General features: G+C 41.2%; 1 protein-coding gene across 1 annotated transcript in view; it reads left to right on the forward strand.

Annotated features, from left to right (window-relative positions):
- The window catches only part of LOC118373356 (collagen alpha-1(XIX) chain-like), a 51,275-nt gene that overhangs the window by 18,552 nt on the left and 9,001 nt on the right, over positions 1 to 23,722 (forward strand). Inside the window, exon 6 of the mRNA XM_052511677.1 lies at positions 20,815 to 20,892. Within this exon, the coding sequence (XP_052367637.1) occupies positions 20,815 to 20,892 (78 nt within the window). The remainder of the gene's footprint in view (positions 1 to 20,814; positions 20,893 to 23,722) is intronic.

Genomic DNA, 23,722 nt, shown 5'->3' on the forward strand with positions numbered 1-23,722 from the left:
CAAAGACACTGTAGTTCTCTGTTGTGATGGAGACAGAAGGAAGAGAAAAGTACTACTCTTTTAGGGAAGATGTGTTGCTGAAACAAGAGAGTGAGATAAAGAAGTACTACTCCTTTAGGGAAGATGTGTTGCTGAAACAAGAGAGTGAAATAAAGAAGTACTACTCCTTTAGAAAAGATGTGTTGCTGAAACAAGAGAGTGAGATAAAGAAGTACTACTCTTTTAGGGAAGATGTGTTGCTGAAACAAGAGAGTGAAATAAAAGTACTACTCTTTTAGAAAAGATGTGTTGCTGAAACAAGAGAGTGAAATAAAAGTACTACTCTTTTAGAAAAGATGGGTTGCTGAAACAAGAGAGTGAGGAGAATTGGAAAATATATATTTGCTTTCTTTCAGAGGTTGTTTGTGTGAACGTCTGGGGGATTCAATGAAAGTGAATGGACACTACTGTGCTGTAAGGATTCGTAGGTATTTCTCTCCTGCTAGCCAGATATATCAATACAGACTGAAGGGATGAGAGGGAGAGAAGGGGGTAAGGAAAGGAGGAGTGTGGTGCTGTTGGTGATCAACATAGCTGAGCCGTCTCTCTCTCTCTCTCTCTCTCTCTCTCTCTCTCTCTCTCTCTCTTTTTGTCTTTCTTTTTTTTCTCTCTCTCGCTCTTTCTCTCTGTGATAATATGAAGACAAATGAAGAATTGGGAGGAGAATAAGAGAAAGTAATATCAGTTTGGACAGAAAAGAGCACCACGATTGATACCTCACTCCTCTCAACTCCAGGAAAAACAAAGCTCTGGTAAAATGTAAAAGGAAAGGAGCGAGGGAGAGAGAGAGGGTGGAGAGTGGACATCCTTTGTCAAACCCTGGGCAACTCTCTGACTGCTCAGCTCACACAAACAACCTCCTTCATCAATAACGACTCTCTGACTGCTCAGCTCACACAAACACACTCCTACATCAATAACAATTTGATTTGCTACCTCTATAAGACATTGAATAGAATTACCTAGTATGCTGCGCCCACTGTGCAATCTCTTCTAGTTCCTGTTGTAAGAGCCATGCAGGTTCTAGTGATGAATTATACTGCTAAACATATAGGTGCTTTGCGGTTCCATGTAGATCCCGTTTGAGAGCCATGTTTATGAAGAGAGTCATCGATTGAACCCTTTTTGGTTCAATATAGTACCATCTCTTCTAGCAGTGTCATGTGTCCTAATGTGTTGGTCCTTATGTCTTAGAGCAGGGGTGGGCAGCTCCAGTCCTCCAGGCCCTGGTTGGTCTCACACTTTTTCTCCATCCCTAGCAAACACAGCTGATTAATCACCTGGCATTCTAAACTGAAGATCATGACCAGGTGATTATTAGAGTCAGGTGTGTTAGCTGGGGCTGGAGTGAAAACTGTGACCCCAATCAGGCCCTGGAGGACTGGAGCTGCCCAACCCTGTCTTAGAGCAGGGGCATCTAGCTACCTCACAGTGTTCCGTTTATCTAACTACCAGTGTTAACGATACAGTATAACTGACTACGAGTAAGATCATATGCGGCTGTCAATTACAATGTAACTACCAAGTGAATGTACTTAATCTAATGTGTCTAGACCACGTTTCCCAAACTGGGGCCTGGGGACCCCAAGGGGTGCATGTTTTGGTTTATGCCCTAGTACTACACAGCTGATTCAAATAGGGCAAACACCAAAACGTGCACCCGTTAGGGTCCCCAGGACCCAGTTTGGGAAACGCTGGTCAAGGCTAATCGTATTCATCATATTAAGTAACACTCAGAATTCAACTGACCTGTTTCTATTGCTTTAATGGTTTTCCCTGTTTGATTTGATATGCTTCAATGTCCTGTCTGGTTTATTTGATATGCTTCAATGTCCTGTCTGGTTTATTTGATATGCTTCAATGTCCTGTCTGGTTTATTTGATATGCTTCAATGTCCTGTCTGGTTTATTTGATATGCTTCAATGTCCTGTCTGGTTTATTTGATATGCTTCAATGTCCTGTCTGTTTATTTGATATGCTTCAATGTCTTGTCTGTTTATTTGATATGCTTCAATGTCCTGTCTGGTTTATTTGATATGCTTCAATGTCCTGTCTGGTTTATTTGATATGCTTCAATGTCCTGTCTGGTTTATTTGATATGCTTCAATGTCCTGTCTGGTTTATTTGATATGCTTCAATGTCCTGTCTGGTTTATGCTTCAATGTCCTGTCTGGTTTATTTGATATGCTTCAATGTCCTGTCTGGTTTATTTGATATGCTTCAATGTCCTGTCTGGTTTATTTGATATGCTTCAATGTCCTGTCTGTTTATTTGATATGCTTCAATGTCTTGTCTGTTTATTTGATATGCTTCAATGTCCTGTCTGGTTTATTTGATATGCTTCAATGTCCTGTCTGTTTATTTGATATGCTTCAATGTCTTGTCTGTTTATTTGATATGCTTCAATGTCCTGTCTGGTTTATTTGATATGCTTCAATGTCCTGTCTGGTTTATTTGATATGCTTCAATGTCCTGTCTGTTTATTTGATATGCTTCAATGTCCTGTCTGGTTTATTTGATATGATTCAATGTCCTGTCTGTTTATTTTATATGATTCAATGTCCTGTCTGTTTATTTGATATGCTTCAATGTCCTGTCTGTTTATTTGATATGATTCAATGTCCTGTCTGGTTTATTTGATATGATTCAATGTCCTGTCTGTTTATTTGATATGATTCAATGTCCTGTCTGTTTATTTGATATGCTTCAATGTCCTGTCTGTTTATTTGATATGATTCAATGTCCTGTCTGTTTATTTGATATGCTTCAATGTCCTGTCTGTTTATTTGATATGCTTCAATGTCCTGTCTGGTTTATTTGATATGCTTCAATGTCCTGTCTGTTTATTTGATATGATTCAATGTCCTGTCTGTTTATTTGATATGCTTCAATGTCCTGTCTGGTTTATTTGATGTGATTCAATGTCCTGTCTGGTTTATTTGATGTGATACAAATAATTATTTGTTGGGAAAATCAAGAGGAAAATGTTTGTCTCTTGGGGTAAATCGTTAAGAAATTCAACAACTTTTTAATCCTGCCGTTGTAGACTTGTGCCTCCTCTACTCCACTCGGCGAGAGAGAGAGAGAGAGAGAGAGAGAGAGAGAGAGAGAGAGAGAGAGAGAGAGAGAGAGAGAGAGAGAGAGAGAGAGAGAGAGAGAGAGAGAGAGAGAGAGAGAGAGAGAGAGAGAGAGAGAGAGAGAGAGAGAGAGACAGAGAGAGAGAGAGAGAGAGAGAGAGAGAGAGAGAGAGAGAGAGAGAGAGAGAGAGAGAGAGAGAGTTTGTGCTAATATTTTCTCATTATGTCTGTCATCCTCCACTGGAGAGCATCTCTCCTCTGGAATATCCAATTTGACTTCCTCTCCAATGTGCCAAAATGAAGAGTTTATGAAGAAAAATAACCTCTCTGCAGGATCCACCCTCTCTTGTTGACTCATGGTTGTGATATGACTTGGGTCTGTGATCTGTCAAACTATTGAAGTACATCCATAGACATAGATCCATGGATACAGTCTCCAGATGATGTTAATTGTAGCGATGGGGGATTAGGGGGTTTGTAGATGTTCTTACATAACTTTGTCACTGTTTGATGTTATTGGGTCATCTTTGACATTTATTTAACATTTTTTGACTTTTGTCACTATTTTTTTTTTTACCTCTGTCACTGCGTTTTTAACTTTGATTGTATTTTCTAAGACATTATTGTCTTTCTTCCCGTACACATGTACCATGTTGAAGATTTATAAACCCATCATGCTTGTTTTACGTTGCCATTTATTTGGCCGGTTTGCCATATTCCCATTGTGTATTACACCCTGCCATACATCTTGGGTTTGTTCATTGTTTTGTTTTGTTTTATCTAATATATTCGATGCACTAAGCATTTGCACCTGCTATTTCAGAGACAGTAAAAAACACATAAAAGCTAATAAAACGAATACAGTCAGTAGCCAGCAGGTATGAATGCATTACTTATATTGTAAAGCCATGAGGCAGGTGTGGATGCATTAATTATATTGTAAAGCCATGAGGCAGGTGTGGATGCATTAATTATATTGTAAAGCCATGAGGCAGGTGTGGATGCATTAATTATATTGTAAAGCCATGAGGCAGGTGTGGATGCATTAATTATATTGTAAAGCCATGAGGCAGGTGTGGATGCATTAATTATATTGTAAAGCCATGAGGCAGGTGTGGATGCATTAATTATATTGTAAAGCCATGAGGCAGGTGTGGATGCATTAATTATATTGTAAAGCCATGAGGCAGGTGTGGATGCATTAATTATATTGTAAAGCCATGAGGCAGGTGTGGATGCATTAATTATATTGTAAAGCCATGAGGTGGATGCATTAATTATATTGTAAAGCCATGAGGCAGGTGTGGATGCATTAATTATATTGTAAAGCCATGAGGCAGGTGTGGATGCATTAATTATATTGTAAAGCCATGAGGCAGGTGTGGATGCATTAATTATATTGTAAAGCCATGAGGCAGGTGTGGATGCATTAATTATATTGTAAAGCCATGAGGCAGGTGTGGATGCTTAGTGAATCAGCCACTAAGTACAGTCTACAGTTCTCTTTCCAGCATCCAGGCAGTTTCTTAATCACTGTCATTTACACAGCAGTGTCCCCCTGGCTCTCTGTGCTGCTTTCTGTTGGTCAATGAAGCTGGGAAACACAATGCTGCTTGTCAATGTATGTGTAGGATGTCGACCCCCTCAGTGGATCAGTACTTCATATCCTCTTCATCCCCGTGGGCCCCCTCAGTGGATCAGTATGTCATATCCTCTTCATCCCCATGGGCCCATGCAGTGGATCAGTATGTCATATCCTCTTCATCCCCATGGGCCCATGCAGTGGATCAGTATGTCATATTCTCTTCATCCCCGTGGGCCCCCTCAGTGGATCAGTATGTCATATCCTCTTCATCCCCGTGGGCCCCCTCAGTGGATCAGTATGTCATATCCTCTTCATCCCCGTGGGCCCATGCAGTGGATCAGTATGTCATATCCTCTTCATCCCCGTGGGCCCCCTCAGTGGATCAGTGTGTCATATCCTCTTCATCCCCGTGGGCCCATGCAGTGGATCAGTATGTCATATCCTCTTCCAGTGGATCAGTATGTCATATCCTCTTCATCCCCGTGGGCCCATGCAGTGGATCAGTATGTCATATCCTCTTCATCCCCGTGGGCCCATGCAGTGGATCAGTATGTCATATCCTCTTCATATGGGCCCATGCAGTGGATCAGTATGTCATATCCTCTTCATGGGCCCCAGTGGATCAGTATGTCATATCCTCTTCATCCCCATGGATTATATGCCCATGGGCAGTGGATCAGTATATCATATCCTCTTCATCCCCGTGGGCCCATGCAGTGGATCAGTATGTCATATCCCATGGGCCCATGCAGTGGATCAGTATGTCATATCCTCTTCATCCCCGTGGGCCCATGCAGTGGATCAGTATGTCATATCCTCTTCATCCCCATGGGCCCATGCAGTGGATCAGTATGTCATATCCTCTTCATCCCCGTGGGCCCATGCAGTGGATCAGTATGTCATATCCTCTTCATCCCCATGGACCCATGCAGTGGATCAGTATGTCATATCCTCTTCATCCCCGTGGGCCCATGCAGTGGATCAGTATGTCATATCCTCTTCATCCCCATGGGCCCATGCAGTGGATCAGTATGTCATATCCTCTTCATCCCCATGGGCCCATGCAGTGGATCAGTATGTCATATCCTCTTCATCCCCATGGGCCCATGCAGTGGATCAGTATGTCATATCCTCTTCATCCCCGTGGGCCCATGCAGTGGATCAGTATGTCATATCCTCTTCATCCCCGTGGGCCCATGCAGTGGATCAGTATGTCATATCCTCTTCATCCCCGTGGGCCCATGCAGTGGATCAGTATGTCATATCCTCTTCATCCCCGTGGGCCCATGCAGTGGATCAGTATGTCATATCCTCTTCATCCCCGTGGGCCCATGCAGTGGATCAGTATGTCATATCCTCTTCATCCCCATGGGCCCATGCAGTGGATCAGTATGTCATATCCTCTTCATCCCCGTGGGCCCATGCAGTGGATCAGTATGTCATATCCTCTTCATCCCCGTGGGCCCATGCAGTGGATCAGTATGTCATATCCTCTTCATCCCCGTGGGCCCATGCAGTGGATCAGTATGTCATATCCTCTTCATCCCCATGGGCCCATGCAGTGGATCAGTATGTCATATCCTCTTCATCCCCATGGGCCCATGCAGTGGATCAGTATGTCATATCCTCTTCATCCCCATGGGCCCATGCAGTGGATCAGTATGTCATATCCTCTTCATCCCCATGGGCCCAAGCAGTGAATCAGTATGTCATATCCTCTTCATCCCCGTGGGCCCATGCAGTGGATCAGTATGTCATATCCTCTTCATCCCCGTGGGCCCATGCAGTGGTTTGATGTTTTAAAGGTGAAATCTGTGATTTGTACAGCAATTATTTTTTTTCCATTTTCAATTAATAATTTATAGCCATTGATTCCTAAAGAATGTAAGTTATGAATGCCTCATGAGCTTAGTAGAACTTTCTTACACCGTCAGTGTAATGGTAAACAAACACTGTGTAGCTTCAGAATGTGGTTAAACTGTCATTTTGATCTCCTGGATGGTCAGTTCTTGCATCCATAGCTGCGTCTATGAGTGGTTACATTTATTCAGACACGTCTCTCAGCTGTATACCAACAAAAGTGTCGGGGCTGGAGCATCTGCTTGGTTGTTGTTTGAATGCCGGACTACAGCTTTAAGGTACAGTGTTATTCTTTCCCATGGAATGCTACAGTATGCCGGCTACCTGAGTGAGGGTTGGAGGCACCGTGCGTGTTTGAAAGGAGACTCATGATAGTCTGCTCTGTGTGGAATGTCTCTCTCCAGGAATGCATTTCGGGGCATTTTGCAAGCCCTTTTCTCTCTGAGATGTTCTCTGTCTTGTAAACAGTAGCAGCAGAGCATTTCACAGTTTCCCCTTTGGGCTTGGCTGGACAGCAGTGAAAAACACTGCTTGATACTTCTCTCAGTCAGTGTTTCTGATGGTTTCCCAACCAGCTCTCTGGACCTGAGACTCAGTTACTTTAAGGTGCATTTTGGGGGGAAATGGTTTGCGTCCCAAATGGCATCCTATTCCCTATGTAGTGCTCCACTTTTGACCAGAGCCCTATCAAAAGTAGCTCACTATATAGGGAATATGGGTGCCATTTTGGAGGCAGACCCTGTCTCACTCCCTCCAAGCAACCAACCAACCAGCTCTCTGGTTCTGGGGCTCAGTTACTTGAAGATGCCTTTTGGATAAACCAGTCCTCCAGCTCCTCAGCCCCCCTCACGTTTTGATATTGTTTGTGATCTACATTTGCTATTGCAGTGCTGTTCTATCGGCTAGTTCTCTTATTCTCGCCAGTGCTTGTCATATTATCAACCTGTCTGCATGGAGACATGACAGTTGCATGTGTGTACTGTATGTGTTTGTGAATTTCAATGAGAAAAGAGTACAAAAGGATACTAACTCACTTGTCAGACTCTGAATATGCTTTCATTTCTCTGGCCTGCTTGACCAGCCTCTGTCGTGATGCATAATGTGCATGAGCTTTCACTGTGTTAGGAACCGTCTGTTCAGAATGTAAAATGTAATCATGTATTCAGTATATGTCTAGTTATTCCCCATCCCTATGAAAGGATTTGAAGTAGACACTGTTTCAGGGGGTAAATGGTTGGATGGCTTTTAGTTGGTTAAGAAGTTAGAATTGCTTGTTCAATTCATTACATTTTGGATTCTACCTTTATAAAGTGTGATGTGAAATTCCAGGCAGTGGAAGAAGCTACAGTACCACTTCTAGAGGCAGTTACAGTACCACTTCTAGAGGCAGTTACAGTACCACTTCTAGAGGAAGTTACAGTGCCACTTCTAGAGGCAGCTACAGTACCACTTCTAGAGGCAGTTACAGCACCACTTCTAGAGGAAGTTACAGTACCACTTCTAGAGGAAGTTACAGTGCCACTTCTAGAGGCAGTTACAGTACCACTTCTAGAGGAAGTTACAGTGCCACTTCTAGAGGCAGTTACAGTACCACTTCTAGAGGCAGTTACAGCACCACTTCTAGAGGCAGTTACAGTACCACTTCTAGAGGAAGTTACAGTGCCACTTCTAGAGGCAGCTACAGTACCACTTCTAGAGGCAGTTACAGTACCACTTCTAGAGGCAGTTACAGTGCCACTTCTAGAGGCAGTTACAGTACCACTTCTAGAGGCAGTTACAGTACCACTTCTAGAGGCAGTTACAGTACCACTTCTAGAGGCAGTTACAGTACCACTTCTAGAGGCAGTTACAGTACCACTTCTAGAGGCAGCTACAGTACCACTTCTAGAGGCAGTTACAGCACCACTTCTAGAGGCAGTTACAGTACCACTTCTAGAGGAAGTTACAGTGCCACTTCTAGAGGCAGCTACAGTACCACTTCTAGAGGCAGTTACAGTACCACTTCTAGAGGCAGTTACAGTACCACTTCTAGAGAGTTACAGTGCCACTTCTAGAGGCAGTTACAGTACCACTTCTTTACAGTGCCACTTCTAGAGGCAGTTACAGTACCAGGCAGTTACAGTACCACTTCTAGAGGAAGTTACAGTGCCACTTCTAGAGGCAGCTACAGTACCACAGTCTAGAGGCAGTTACAGTACCACTTCTAGAGTCGGTTACAGTACCACTTAGAGGCAGTTACAGTACCACTTCTAGAGGCAGGTACCACTTTAGACAGTTACACACCACTTCTAGAGGCAGTTACAGTACCACTTCTAGAGGCAGGTCTCAGTATCACTCTGCTACAGTACCACTTGAGAGGCTTCTTCTAGAGGCAGGTACAGTATCACTTCTAGAGGCAGTTACACTACCACTTCTAGAGGCAGTTACAGTACCACTTCTAGAGGCAGTTACAGTACCTGTTCTAGGGGCAGTTATAGAGGCAGTTACACTACCACTTCTAGAGGCAGTTACAGTACCACTTCTAGAGGCAGTTACAGTACCACTTCTAGAGGCAGTTACAGTACCACTTCTAGAGGCAGTTATAGTACCACTTCTAGAGGCAGTTACAGTACCACTTCTAGAGGCAGTTACAGTACCACTTCTAGAGGCAGTTACAGTACCACTTCTAGAGGCAGTTACAGTACCACTTCTAGAGGCGGTTACAGTACCACTTCTAGAGGCAGTTACAGTACCACTTCTAGAGGCAGTTACAGTACCACTTCTAGAGGCAGTTACAGTACCACTTATAGAGGCAGTTACAGTACCACTTCTAGAGGCAGTTACAGTACCACTTCTAGAGGCAGTTATAGTACCACTTCTAGAGGCAGTTACAGTACCACTTCTAGAGGCAGTTACAGTACCACTTCTAGAGGCAGTTACAGTACCACTTCTAGAGGCGGTTACAGTACCACTTCTAGAGGCAGTTACAGTACCACTTCTAGAGGCAGCTACAGTACCACTTCTAGAGGCAGTTACAGTACCACTTCTAGAGGCAGTTACAGTACCACTTCTAGAGGCAGCTACAGTACCACTTCTTCTAAACGGACCAACCGGTTTTCATAAAATATTGACAGAAGGTTCAGGAAGTCAACTTCATTCCTTTCAGTAAGGTTTCATGCTGATGCTTCTCAGAGCAGGCTTCTTCATCAGAGCACTTGCCATCAGTTTGTTGATATTACATTATTGTTTCTCTCTTCCTATTTCTCCATTAAGAACGTCATTGATGACACAGTGAACACCTTCTTTTGTTGATCCTCCTTCAGGAGAATCTCTGTTTGACTCCTGACTTTGACCCTCTTTGAACAGCGTCTGCATTCCAAATGGCACCCTATTCATTTTATAGTGCACTACTGTTGGCCATAGGGCTCAGGTCAAAACTAGTGCACTACTGTTGGCCACGGGGCTCTGGTCAAAACTAGTGCACTACTGTTCGCCATAGGGCTCTGGTCAAAACTAGTGCACTACTGTTGGCCATAGGGCTCTGGTCAAAACTAGTGCACTACTGTTGGCCACAGGGCTCAGGTCAAAACTAGTGCACTACTGTTGGCCACAGGGCTCTGGTCAAAACTAGTGTACTACTGTTGGCCATAGGGCTCAGGTCAAAACTAGTGCACTACTGTTGGCCATAGGGCTCAGGTCAAAACTAGTGCACTACTGTTGGCCATAGGGCTCAGGTCAAAACTAGTGCACTACTGTTGGCCACAGGGCTCTGGTCAAAACTAGTGTACTACTGTTGGCCACAGGGCTCTGGTCAAAACTAGTGTACTACTGTTGGCCACAGGGCTCTGGTCAAAACTAGTGTACTACTGTTGGCCACAGGGCTCTGGTCAAAACTAGTGCACTACTGTTGGCCACGGGGCTCTGGTCAAAACTAGTGTACTACTGTTGGCCACAGGGCTCTGGTCAAAACTAGTGTACTACTGTTGGCCACAGGGCTCTGGTTAAAACTAGTGTACTACTGTTGGCCACAGGGCTCTGGTCAAAACTAGTGCACTACTGTTGGCCACGGGGCTCTGGTCAAAACTAGTGTACTACTGTTGGCCACAGGGCTCTGGTCAAAACTAGTGTACTACTGTTGGCCACGGGGCTCTGGTCAAAACTAGTGTACTACTGTTGGCCACGGGGCTCTGGTCAAAACTAGTGTACTACTGTTGGCCACGGGGCTCTGGTCAAAACTAGTGTTCTACTTCTGGGAATACGGTGCCATCTGGGATGCAGACAGCATCTTTGCTCTGTTTTTAATTCTTCAGAGACTCTCGCTTGCAGTCAGGCAGGCAGCTCTCTTGCTGTCAGGAAGAGCTATTTCACTCCATAACGCCACACACTTCCAACACACACACACATCCAACACACACACACATCCAACACACACACACACACTTCCGACACACACACACACACACATCCAACACACACAAACACACACACATCCAACACACACACACACTTCTAACACACACAAACACACACACATCCAACACACACACACTTCCAACACACACACACACATCCAACACAGCCGCCGTTGGCTCGGTGTGATGATGCCTGTTTTGACAGCATGCCAGAAGACAGAGTCTGTATCTCAAATGGCACCCTATTCACTATATAGTGCACTACTTTTGACCAGGATTCATAGGGCTCTCGTCAGAAGTAGTGCACTATGTAGGAGAATAGGGTATCATTTGGGATACAGCGAGTGTATTATTATTTAATGACCTGGGATTTCTTTCTGAGCAACATATTTCTACATAAGCTGCAACTACCGTAGTAGTGATACGCCTCACATGAACAGTTACAGTAACTACTGTAGTAGTGATACGCCTCACATGAACAGTTACAGTAACTACTGTAGTAGTGATACGCCTTACATGAACAGTTACAGTAACTACTGTAGTAGTGATACACCTCACATGAACAGTTACAGTAACTACTGTAGTAGTGATACGCCTCACATGAACAGTTACAGTAACTACTGTAGTAGTGATACGCCTCACATGAACAGTTACAGTAACTACTGTAGTAGTGGATACGTCTCACATGAACAGTTACAGTAACTACTGTAGTAGTGATACACCTCACATGAACAGTTACAGTAACTACTGTAGTAGTGATACGCCTCACATGAACAGTTACAGTAACTACTGTAGTAGTGATACGCCTCACATGAACAGTTACAGTAACTACTGTAGTAGTGATACGCCTCACATGAACAGTTACAGTAACTACTGTAGTAGTGGATACACCTCACATGAACAGTTACAGTAACTACTGTAGTAGTGATACGCCTCACATGAACAGTTACAGTAACTACTGTAGTAGTGATACACCTCACATGAACAGTTACAGTAACTACTGTAGTAGTAGATACACCTCACATGAACAGTTACAGTAACTACTGTAGTAGTGATACACCTCACATGAACAATTACAGTAACTACTGTAGTAGTAGATACACCTCACATGAACAGTTACAGTAACTACTGTAGTAGTGGATACACCTCACATGAACAGTTACAGTAACTACTGTAGTAGTGATACACCTTACATGAACAGTTACAGTAACTACTGTAGTAGTGGATACACCTCACATGAACAGTTACAGTAACTACTGTAGTAGTGATACACCTCACATGAACAGTTACAGTAACTACTGTAGTAGTAGATACACCTCACATGAACAGTTACAGTAACTACTGTAGTAGTGATACGCCTCACATGAACAGTTACAGTAACTACTGTAGTACTGGATACACCTCACATGAACAGTTACAGTAACTACTGTAGTAGTGGATACACCTCACATGAACAGTTACAGTAACTACTGTAGTAGTGATACGCCTCACATGAACAGTTACAGTAACTACTGTAGTAGTGATACACCTCACATGAACAGTTACAGTAACTACTGTAGTAGTGATACACCTCACATGAACAGTTACAGTAACTACTGTAGTAGTAGATACGCCTCACATGAACAGTTACAGTAACTACTGTAGTAGTGATACGCCTCACATGAACAGTTACAGTAACTACTGTAGTAGTGATACGCCTCACATGAACAGTTACAGTAACTACTGTAGTAGTGATACACCTCACATGAACAGTTACAGTAACTACTGTAGTAGTGATACACTACATGTTACAGTAACTACTGTAGTAGTGATACGCCTCACATGAACAGTTACAGTAACTACTGTAGTAGTGATACGCCTCACATGAACAGTTACAGTAACTACTGTAGTAGTGATACACCTCACATGAACAGTTACAGTAACTACTGTAGTAGTGGATACACCTCACATGAACAGTTACAGTAACTACTGTAGTAGTGATACGCCTCACATGAACAGTTACAGTAACTACTGTAGTAGTGATACACCTCACATGAACAGTTACAGTAACTACTGTAGTAGTGATACACCTCACATGAACAGTTACAGTAACTACTGTAGTAGTAGATACACCTCACATGAACAGTAACAGTAACTACTGTAGTAGTGATACGCCTCACATGAACAGTTACAGTAACTACTGTAGTAGTAGATACACCTCACATGAACAGTTACAGTAACTACTGTAGTAGTGGATACACCTCACATGAACAGTTACAGTAACTACTGTAGTAGTGATACACCTTACATGAACAGTTACAGTAACTACTGTAGTAGTGGATACACCTCACATGAACAGTTACAGTAACTACTGTAGTAGTGATACACCTCACATGAACAGTTACAGTAACTACTGTAGTAGTAGATACACCTCACATGAACAGTTACAGTAACTACTGTAGTAGTGATACGCCTCACATGAACAGTTACAGTAACTACTGTAGTACTGGATACACCTCACATGAACAGTTACAGTAACTACTGTAGTAGTGGATACACCTCACATGAACAGTTACAGTAACTACTGTAGTAGTGATACACCTCACATGAACAGTTACAGTAACTACTGTAGTAGTGATACACCTCACATGAACAGTTACAGTAACTACTGTAGTACTGGATACACCTCACATGAACAGTTACAGTAACTACTGTAATAGTGGATACACCTCACATGAACAGTTACAGTAACTACTGTAGTAGTAGATACACCTCACATGAACAGTTACAGTAACTACTGTAGTAGTGATACGCCTCACATGAACAGTTACAGTAACTACTGTAGTAGTGATACACCTCACATGAACAGTTACAGTAACTACTGTAGTAGTGATACGCCTCACATGAACAGTTACAGTAACTACTGTAGTAGTGATACGCCTCACATGAACAGTTACAGTAACTACTGTAGTATTGATACACCTCACATGAACAGTTACAGTAACTACTGTAGTAGTGGATACACCTCACATGAACAGTTACAGTAACTACTGTAGTAGTGATACGCCTCACATGAACAGTTACAGTAACTACTGTAGTAGTGATACACCTCACATGAACAGTTACAGTAACTACTGTAGTAGTGATACACCTCACATGAACAGTTACAGTAACTACTGTAGTAGTAGATACACCTCACATGAACAGTTACAGTAACTACTGTAGTAGTGATACGCCTCACATGAACAGTTACAGTAACTACTGTAGTAGTAGATACACCTCACATGAACAGTTACAGTAACTACTGTAGTAGTGGATACACCTCACATGAACAGTTACAGTAACTACTGTAGTAGTGATACACCTCACATGAACAGTTACAGTAACTACTGTAGTACTGGATACACCTCACATGAACAGTTACAGTAACTACTGTAATAGTGGATACACCTCACATGAACAGTTACAGTAACTACTGTAGTAGTAGATACACCTCACATGAACAGTTACAGTAACTACTGTAGTAGTGATACGCCTCACATGAACAGTTACAGTAACTACTGTAGTAGTAGATACACCTCACATGAACAGTTACAGTAACTACTTTAGTAGTGGATACACCTCACATGAACAGTTACAGTAACTACTGTAGTAGTGATACACCTCACATGAACAGTTACAGTAACTACTGTAGTAGTGATACACCTCACATGAACAGTTACAGTAACTACTGTAGTAGTGGATACACCTCACATGAACAGTTACAGTAACTACTGTAGTAGTGGATACACCTCACATGAACAGTTACAGTAACTACTGTAGTAGTAGATACACCTCACATGAACAGTTACAGTAACTACACCTCACATGAACAGTTACAGTAACTACTGTAGTAGTGATACACCTCACATGAACAGTTACAGTAACTACTGTAGTAGTGATACGCCTCACATGAACAGTTACAGTAACTACTGTAGTAGTGATACACCTCACATGAACAGTTACAGTAACTACTGTAGTATTGATACACCTCACATGAACAGTTACAGTAACTACTGTAGTAGTGGATACACCTCACATGAACAGTTACAGTAACTACTGTAGTAGTGATACGCCTCACATGAACAGTTACAGTAACTACTGTAGTAGTGATACACCTCACATGAACAGTTACAGTAACTACTGTAGTAGTGATACACCTCACATGAACAGTTACAGTAACTACTGTAGTAGTAGATACACCTCACATGAACAGTTACAGTAACTACTGTAGTAGTGATACGCCTCACATGAACAGTTACAGTAACTACTGTAGTAGTAGATACACCTCACATGAACAGTTACAGTTACTACTGTAGTAGTGATACGCCTCACATGAACAGTTACAGTAACTACTGTAGTAGTGATACACCTTACATGAACAGTTACAGTAACTACTGTAGTAGTGGATACACCTCACATGAACAGTTACAGTAACTACTGTAGTAGTGATACACCTCACATGAACAGTTACAGTAACTACTGTAGTAGTAGATACACCTCACATGAACAGTTACAGTAACTACTGTAGTAGTGATACACCTCACATGAACAGTTACAGTAACTACTGTAGTAGTGGATACACCTCACATGAACAGTTACAGTAACTACTGTAGTAGTGGATACACCTCACATGAACAGTTACAGTAACTACTGTAGTAGTGATACACCTCACATGAACAGTTACAGTAACTACTGTAGTAGTGATACACCTCACATGAACAGTTACAGTAACTACTGTAGTAGTGGATACACCTCACATGAACAGTTACAGTAACTACTGTAGTAGTGGATACACCTCACATGAACAGTTACAGTAACTACTGTAGTAGTGATACACCTCACATGAACAGTTACAGTAACTACTGTAGTAGTGATACACCTCACATGAACAGTTACAGTAACTACTGTAGTAGTAGATACACCTCACATGAACAGTTACAGTAACTACTGTAGTAGTGGATACACCTCACATGAACAGTTACAGTAACTACTGTAGTAGTGATACACCTCACATGAACATACACCTCACATGAACAGTTACAGTAACTACTGTAGTAGTGATACACCTCACATGAACAGTTACAGTAACTACTGTAGTAGTGACACACCTCACATGAACAGTTACAGTAACTACTGTAGTAGTGATACACCTCACATGAACAGTTACAGTAACTACTGTAGTAGTGATACACCTCACATGAACAGTTACAGTAACTACTGTAGTAGTGGATACGCCCCACATGAACAGTTACAGTAACTACTGTAGTAGTGATACGCCTCACATGAACAGTTACAGTAACTACTGTAGTAGTGATACACCTCACATGAACAGTTACAGTAACTACTGTAGTAGTGGATACACCTCACATGAACAGTTACAGTAACTACTGTAGTAGTGATACGCCTCACATGAACAGTTACAGTAACTACTGTAGTAGTGATACACCTCACATGAACAGTTACAGTAACTACTGTAGTAGTGGATACACCTCACATGAACAGTTACAGTAACTACTGTAGTAGTGGATACGTCTCACATGAACAGTTACAGTAACTACTGTAGTAGTGATACACCTCACATAAACAGTTACAGTAACTACTGTAGTAGTGATACACCTCATATGAACAGTTACAGTAACTACTGTAGTAGTGATACACCTCACATGAACAGTTACAGTAACTACTGTAGTAGTGATACACCTCACATGAACAGTTACAGTAACTACTGTAGTAGTGGATACGCCTCACATGAACAGTTACAGTAACTACTGTAGTAGTGGATACGTCTCACATGAACAGTTACAGTAACTACTGTAGTAGTGATACACCTCACATGAACAGTTACAGTAACTACTGTAGTAGTGGATACACCTCACATGAACAGTTACAGTAACTACTGTAGTAGTGATACGCCTCACATGAACAGTTACAGTAACTACTGTAGTAGTGATACACCTCACATGAACAGTTACAGTAACTACTGTAGTAGTGGATACACCTCACATGAACAGTTACAGTAACTACTGTAGTAGTAGATACACCTCACATGAACAGTTACAGTAACTACTGTAGTAGTGATACACCTCACATGAACAGTTACAGTAACTACTGTAGTAGTGATACACCTCACATGAACAGTTACAGTAACTACTGTAGTAGTGATACACCTCACATGAACAGTTACAGTAACTACTGTAGTAGTGATACACCTCACATGAACAGTTACAGTAACTACTGTAGTAGTGGATACGCCTCACATGAACAGTTACAGTAACTACTGTAGTAGTGGATACGTCTCACATGAACAGTTACAGTAACTACTGTAGTAGTGATACACCTCACATGAACAGTTACAGTAACTACTGTAGTAGTGGATACACCTCACATGAACAGTTACAGTAACTACTGTAGTAGTGGATACGTCTCACATGAACAGTTACAGTAACTACTGTAGTAGTGGATACACCTCACATGAACAGTTACAGTAACTACTGTAGTAGTGGATACGTCTCACATGAACAGTTACAGTAACTACTGTAGTAGTGGATACACCTCACATGAACAGTTACAGTAACTATTGTAGTAGTGGATACACCTCACATGAACAGTTACAGTAACTACTGTAGTAGTGATACACCTCACATGAACAGTTACAGTAACTACTGTAGTATTGGATACGCCTCACATGAACAGTTACAGTAACTACTGTAGTAGTGGATACGCCCCACATGAACAGTTACAGTAACTACTGTAGTAGTGGATACACCTCACATGAACAGTTACAGTAACTACTGTAGTAGTGATACACCTCACATGAACAGTTACAGTAACTACTGTAGTAGTGGATACGCCTCACATGAACAGTTACAGTAACTACTGTAGTAGTGGGTACGCCTCACATGAACAGTTACAGTAACTACTGTAGTAGTGATACACCTCACATGAACAGTTACAGTAACTACTGTAGTAGTGGATACGCCTCACATGAACAGTTACAGTAACTACTGTAGTAGTGATACGCCTCACATGAACAGTTACAGTAACTACTGTAGTAGTGATACACCTCACATGAACAGTTACAGTAACTACTGTAGTAGTGATACACCTCACATGAACAGTTACAGTAACTACTTTAGTAGTGGATACACCTCACATGAACAGTTACAGTAACTACTGTAGTAGTAGATACACCTCACATGAACAGTTACAGTAACTACTGTAGTAGTGGATACGCTCACATGAACAGTTACAGTAACTACTTTAGTAGTGGATACACCTCACATGAACAGTTACAGTAACTACTGTAGTAGTAGATACACCTCACATGAACAGTTACAGTAACTACTGTAGTAGTGATACACCTCACATGAACAGTTACAGTAACTACTGTAGTAGTGATACACCTCACATGAACAGTTACAGTAACTACTGTAGTAGTGATACACCTCACATGAACAGTTACAGTAACTACTGTAGTAGTGATACACCTCACATGAACAGTTACAGTAACTACTGTAGTAGTGGATACGTCTCACATGAACAGTTACAGTAACTACTGTAGTAGTGGATACGCTCACATGAACAGTTACAGTAACTACTTTAGTAGTGGATACACCTCACATGAACAGTTACAGTAACTACTGTAGTAGTAGATACACCTCACATGAACAGTTACAGTAACTACTGTAGTAGTAGATACATCTCACATGAACAGTTACAGTAACTACTGTAGTAGTGATACGCCTCACATGAACAGTTACAGTAACTACTGTAGTACTGGATACACCTCACATGAACAGTTACAGTAACTACTGTAGTAGTAGATACATCTCACATGAACAGTTACAGTAACTACTGTAGTAGTGGATACGTTTCACATGAACAGTTACAGTAACTACTTTAGTAGTGGATACACCTCACATGAACAGTTACAGTAACTACTGTAGTAGTGATACACCTCACATGAACAGTTACAGTAAATACTGTAGTACTGGATACATCTCACATGAACAGTTACAGTAACTACTGTAGTACTGGATACATCTCACATGAACAGTTACAGTAACTACTGTAGTAGTAGATACATCTCACATGAACAGTTACAGTAACTACTGTAGTAGTGGATACGTTTCACATGAACAGTTACAGTAACTACTTTAGTAGTGGATACACCTCACATGAACAGTTACAGTAACTACTGTAGTAGTGATACACCTCACATGAACAGTTACAGTAAATACTGTAGTAGTGGATACGTCTCACAGGAACAGTTACAGTAACTACTGTAGTAGTGATACGCCTCACATGAACAGTTACAGGAACTACTGTAGTAGTGATACACCTCACATGAACAGTTACAGTAACTACTGTAGTAGTGGATACACCTCACATGAACAGTTACAGTAACTACTGTATTAGTGATACGTCTCACATGAACAGTTACAGTAACTACTGTAGTAGTGGATACACCTCACATGAACAGTTACAGTAACTACTGTAGTAGTGGGTACGCCTCACATGAACAGTTACAGTAACTACTGTAGTAGTGATACACCTCACATGAACAGTTACAGTAACTACTGTAGTAGTGGATACGCCTCACATGAACAGTTACAGTAACTACTGTAGTAGTGATACGCCTCACATGAACAGTTACAATAACTACTGTAGTAGTGGATACACCTCACATGAACAGTTACAGTAACTACTGTAGTAGTGATACACCTCACATGAACAGTTACAGTAACTACTGTAGTAGTGGATACGTTTCACATGAACAGTTACAGTAACTACTGTAGTAGTGGATACACCTCACATGAACAGTTACAGTAACTACTGTAGTAGTGATACGTCTCACATGAACAGTTACAGTAACTACTGTAGTAGTGATACGCCTCACATGAACAGTTACAGTAACTACTGTAGTAGTGATACGCCTCACATGAACAGTTACAGTAACTACTGTAGTAGTGGATACACCTCACATGAACAGTTACAGTAACTACTGTAGTAGTGGATACGTCTCACATGAACAGTTACAGTAACTACTGTATTAGTGATACGTCTCACATGAACAGTTACAGTAACTACTGTAGTAGTGGATACACCTCACATGAACAGTTACAGTAACTACTGTAGTAGTGATACGCCCCACATGAACAGTTACAGTAACTACTGTAGTAATGGATACGCCCCACATGAACAGTTACAGTAACTACTGTAGTAAAGGATACGCCTCACATGAACAGTTAAGGTACTCAGATCTCATGACATCAGTTGCCTTGATGAAATAGGCCATCGGGCTTCCTGGAAAACACATAGAGAGGAGTTGAAGGCCATGCAGAGTGTTGAGACTTTTGTGTTGCTGTGATGTTGACAGGGACAGTCCAGTATTGAAAGAGAGAAGCAGCACTGTTGGTACCAGATGTACACTAGAGTATTCAGGCTGCGTAGAGCGTAGAGCAGACATGAGATGACTTATTCCTCACCTCATCATAAACCACTCATCACAAACTCTTTATGCATAAACACATTGGGATTCATCTACCTCTGGTCCTGTTCTCCAAAACCCTGGTCCCAGATCTGTCCATCTCGTTGTATAGCCAACTGGCGTGGTGCTATGTTTGGCATGACAATGACCACAACAGTTGGCAAGGCAACATAAACTGATCTGGAACCAGGCTACCTGTTGCCCTCCTTAGGCTGGGAGTCCAGTCTAGTCTGTTGTCTTAGGCTGGGAGTCCAGTCCAGTCTGTTGTCTTAGGCTGGGTCCAGTCCAGTCTGTTGTCTTAGGCTGGGTCAGTCCAGTCCAGTCTGGTCATTGTCTTGTGTTTCTTTCCAGGGTACAGAGGTCAGAAAGGAGAGAGGGGTCAGCTAGGTCTGGGGATACCAGGAGCTCCAGGTCTGGCAGGACCACCAGGTAACAGCTAGACACCAAACACACACACATGCACGCACGCACACACACGCACACACGCACACACACACACACACACACTGCACACTGCTTTGAAGGAGTGGTGAAATTGTGCTAAGCCCTATAGCCATTGAAGCACAAGAAGGAAAATGTGATGTGAACTTGTAGCAACCATTGTGTTTCGTATGAAGTTATTTCATATTTACACTTGAAACTGATGCTTTATGAAAGGGGGAAAATACCAGTATACCATCATTGTACGGCTGTAGTTGTAGAATCTTACACTTACGTTGGGTAAAACTTTATATCTTGAACCCTCCGTTATAAACTTGTTGTCCTCAGGGCACCATCGAAAATGACACCCTGGTCTCAATGGGCTCCCCTGATTAAATACAAGCAAACATTCATTCAAATAAAAAGCTGACACCAGTGTCATGACTGTTTATAAACTCTGTTATGTCATGTTTATAAACTCTGTTATGTCATGTTTATGACAGTGTAATGTCATGGTTATGACAGTGTAATGTCATGGTTATGACAGTGTAATGTCATGGTTATGACAGTGTAATGTCATGGTTATGAAAGTGTAATGTCATGTTTATGACAGTGTAATGTCATGGTTATGACAGTGTAATGTCATGGTTATGACAGTGTAATGTCATGGTTATGACGGTGTAATGTCATGTTTATGACAGTGTAATGTCATGGTTATGACAGTGTAATGTCATGGTTATGACAGTGTAATGTCATGGTTATGACAGTGTTATGTCATGGTAATGACAGTGTAATGTCATGGTTATGACAGTGTAATGTCATGGTTATGGCAGTGTAATGTCATGGTTATGACAGTGTAATGTCATGGTTATGACAGTGTAATGTCATGGTTATGACAGTGTAATGTCATGGTTATGACAGTGTAATGTCATGGTTATGACAGTGTTATGTCATGTTATGACAGTTATGTCATGTTATGACAGTTATGTCATGTTATGACAGTGTAATGTCATGGTTATGACAGTGTAATGTCATGGTTATGACAGTTATGTCATGTTTATGACAGTTATGTCATGGTTATGACAGTTATGTCATGGTTATGACAGTTATGTCATGTTTATGACAGTGTAATGTCATGGTTATGACAGTGTAATGTCATGGTTATGACAGTTATGTCATGTTTATGACAGTGTAATGTCATGGTTATGACAGTTATGTCATGGTTATGACAGTTATGTCATGGTTATGACAGTTATGTCATGTTTATGACAGTGTAATGTCATGGTTATGACAGTGTAATGTCATGGTTATGACAGTTATGTCATGGTTATGACAGTTATGTCATGGTTATGACAGTGTAATGTCATGGTTATGACAGTGTAATGTCATGGTTATGACAGTGTAATGTCATGGTTATGACAGTGTTATGTCATGGTTATGACAGTGTTATGTCATGGTTATGACAGTTATGTCATGGTTATGACAATTATGTCATGTTTATGACAGTGTAATGTCATGGTTATGACAATTATGTCATGTTTATGACAGTGTAATGTCATGGTTATGACAGTGTAATGTCATGGTTATGACAGTTATGTCATGTTTATAACAGTGTAATGTCATGGTTATGACAGTGTAATGTCATGGTTATGACAGTGTTATGTCATGTTTATGACAGTTATGTCATGGTTATGACAGTGTAATGTCATGGTTATGACAGTGTTATGTCATGTTATGACAGTTATGTCATGTTATGACAGTTATGTCATGTTTATGACAGTGTAATGTCATGGTTATGACAGTGTAATGTCATGTTTATGACACTTATGTCATGTTTATGACAGTGTAATGTCATGGTTATGACAGTGTAATGTCATGGTTATGACAGTGTAATGTCATGTTTATGACAGTGTAATGTCATGGTTATGACAGTGTAATGTCATGGTTATGACAGTGTTATGTCATGTTTATGACAGTGTAATGTCATGGTTATGACAGTGTAATGTCATGGTTATGACAGTGTAATGTCATGGTTATGACAGTGTTATGTCATGGTTATGACAGTGTTATGTCATGGTTATGACAGTTATGTCATGGTTATGACAGTTATGTCATGTTTATGACAGTGTAATGTCATGGTTATGACAGTGTAATGTCATGGTTATGACAGTTATGTCATGTTTATGACAGTGTAATGTCATGGTTATGACAGTGTAATGTCATGGTTATGACAGTGTTATGTCATGTTTATGACAGTTGTGTCATGGTTATGACAGTGTAATGTCATGTTATGACAGTGTTATGTCATGTTATGACTTATGTCATGTTATGACAGTTATGTCATGTTTATGACAGTGTAATGTCATGGTTATGACAGTGTAATGTCATGTTTATGACAGTTATGTCATGTTTATGACAGTGTAATGTCATGGTTATGACAGTGTAATGTCATGGTTATGACAGTGTAATGTCATGGTTATGACAGTTATGTCATGTTTATGACAGTTATGTCATGTTTATGACAGTTATGTCATGTTTATGACAGTGTAATGTCATGGTTATGACAGTGTAATGTCATGGTTATGACAGTGTTATGTCATGTTTATGACAGTTATGTCATGGTTATGACAGTGAAATGTCATGGTTATGACAGTGTTATGTCATGTTATGACAGTTATGTCATGTTATGACAGTTATGTCATGGTTATGACAGTGTAATGTCATGGTTATGACAGTGTAATGTCATGTTTATGACAGTTATGTCATGGTTATGACAGTGTAATGTCATGGTTATGACAGTGTAATGTCATGGTTATGACAGTGTAATGTCATGTTTATG

Source organism: Oncorhynchus keta, unplaced genomic scaffold (genome assembly GCF_023373465.1).
Source record: "Oncorhynchus keta strain PuntledgeMale-10-30-2019 unplaced genomic scaffold, Oket_V2 Un_contig_7249_pilon_pilon, whole genome shotgun sequence".
NCBI lineage: Eukaryota > Metazoa > Chordata > Actinopteri > Salmoniformes > Salmonidae > Oncorhynchus > Oncorhynchus keta.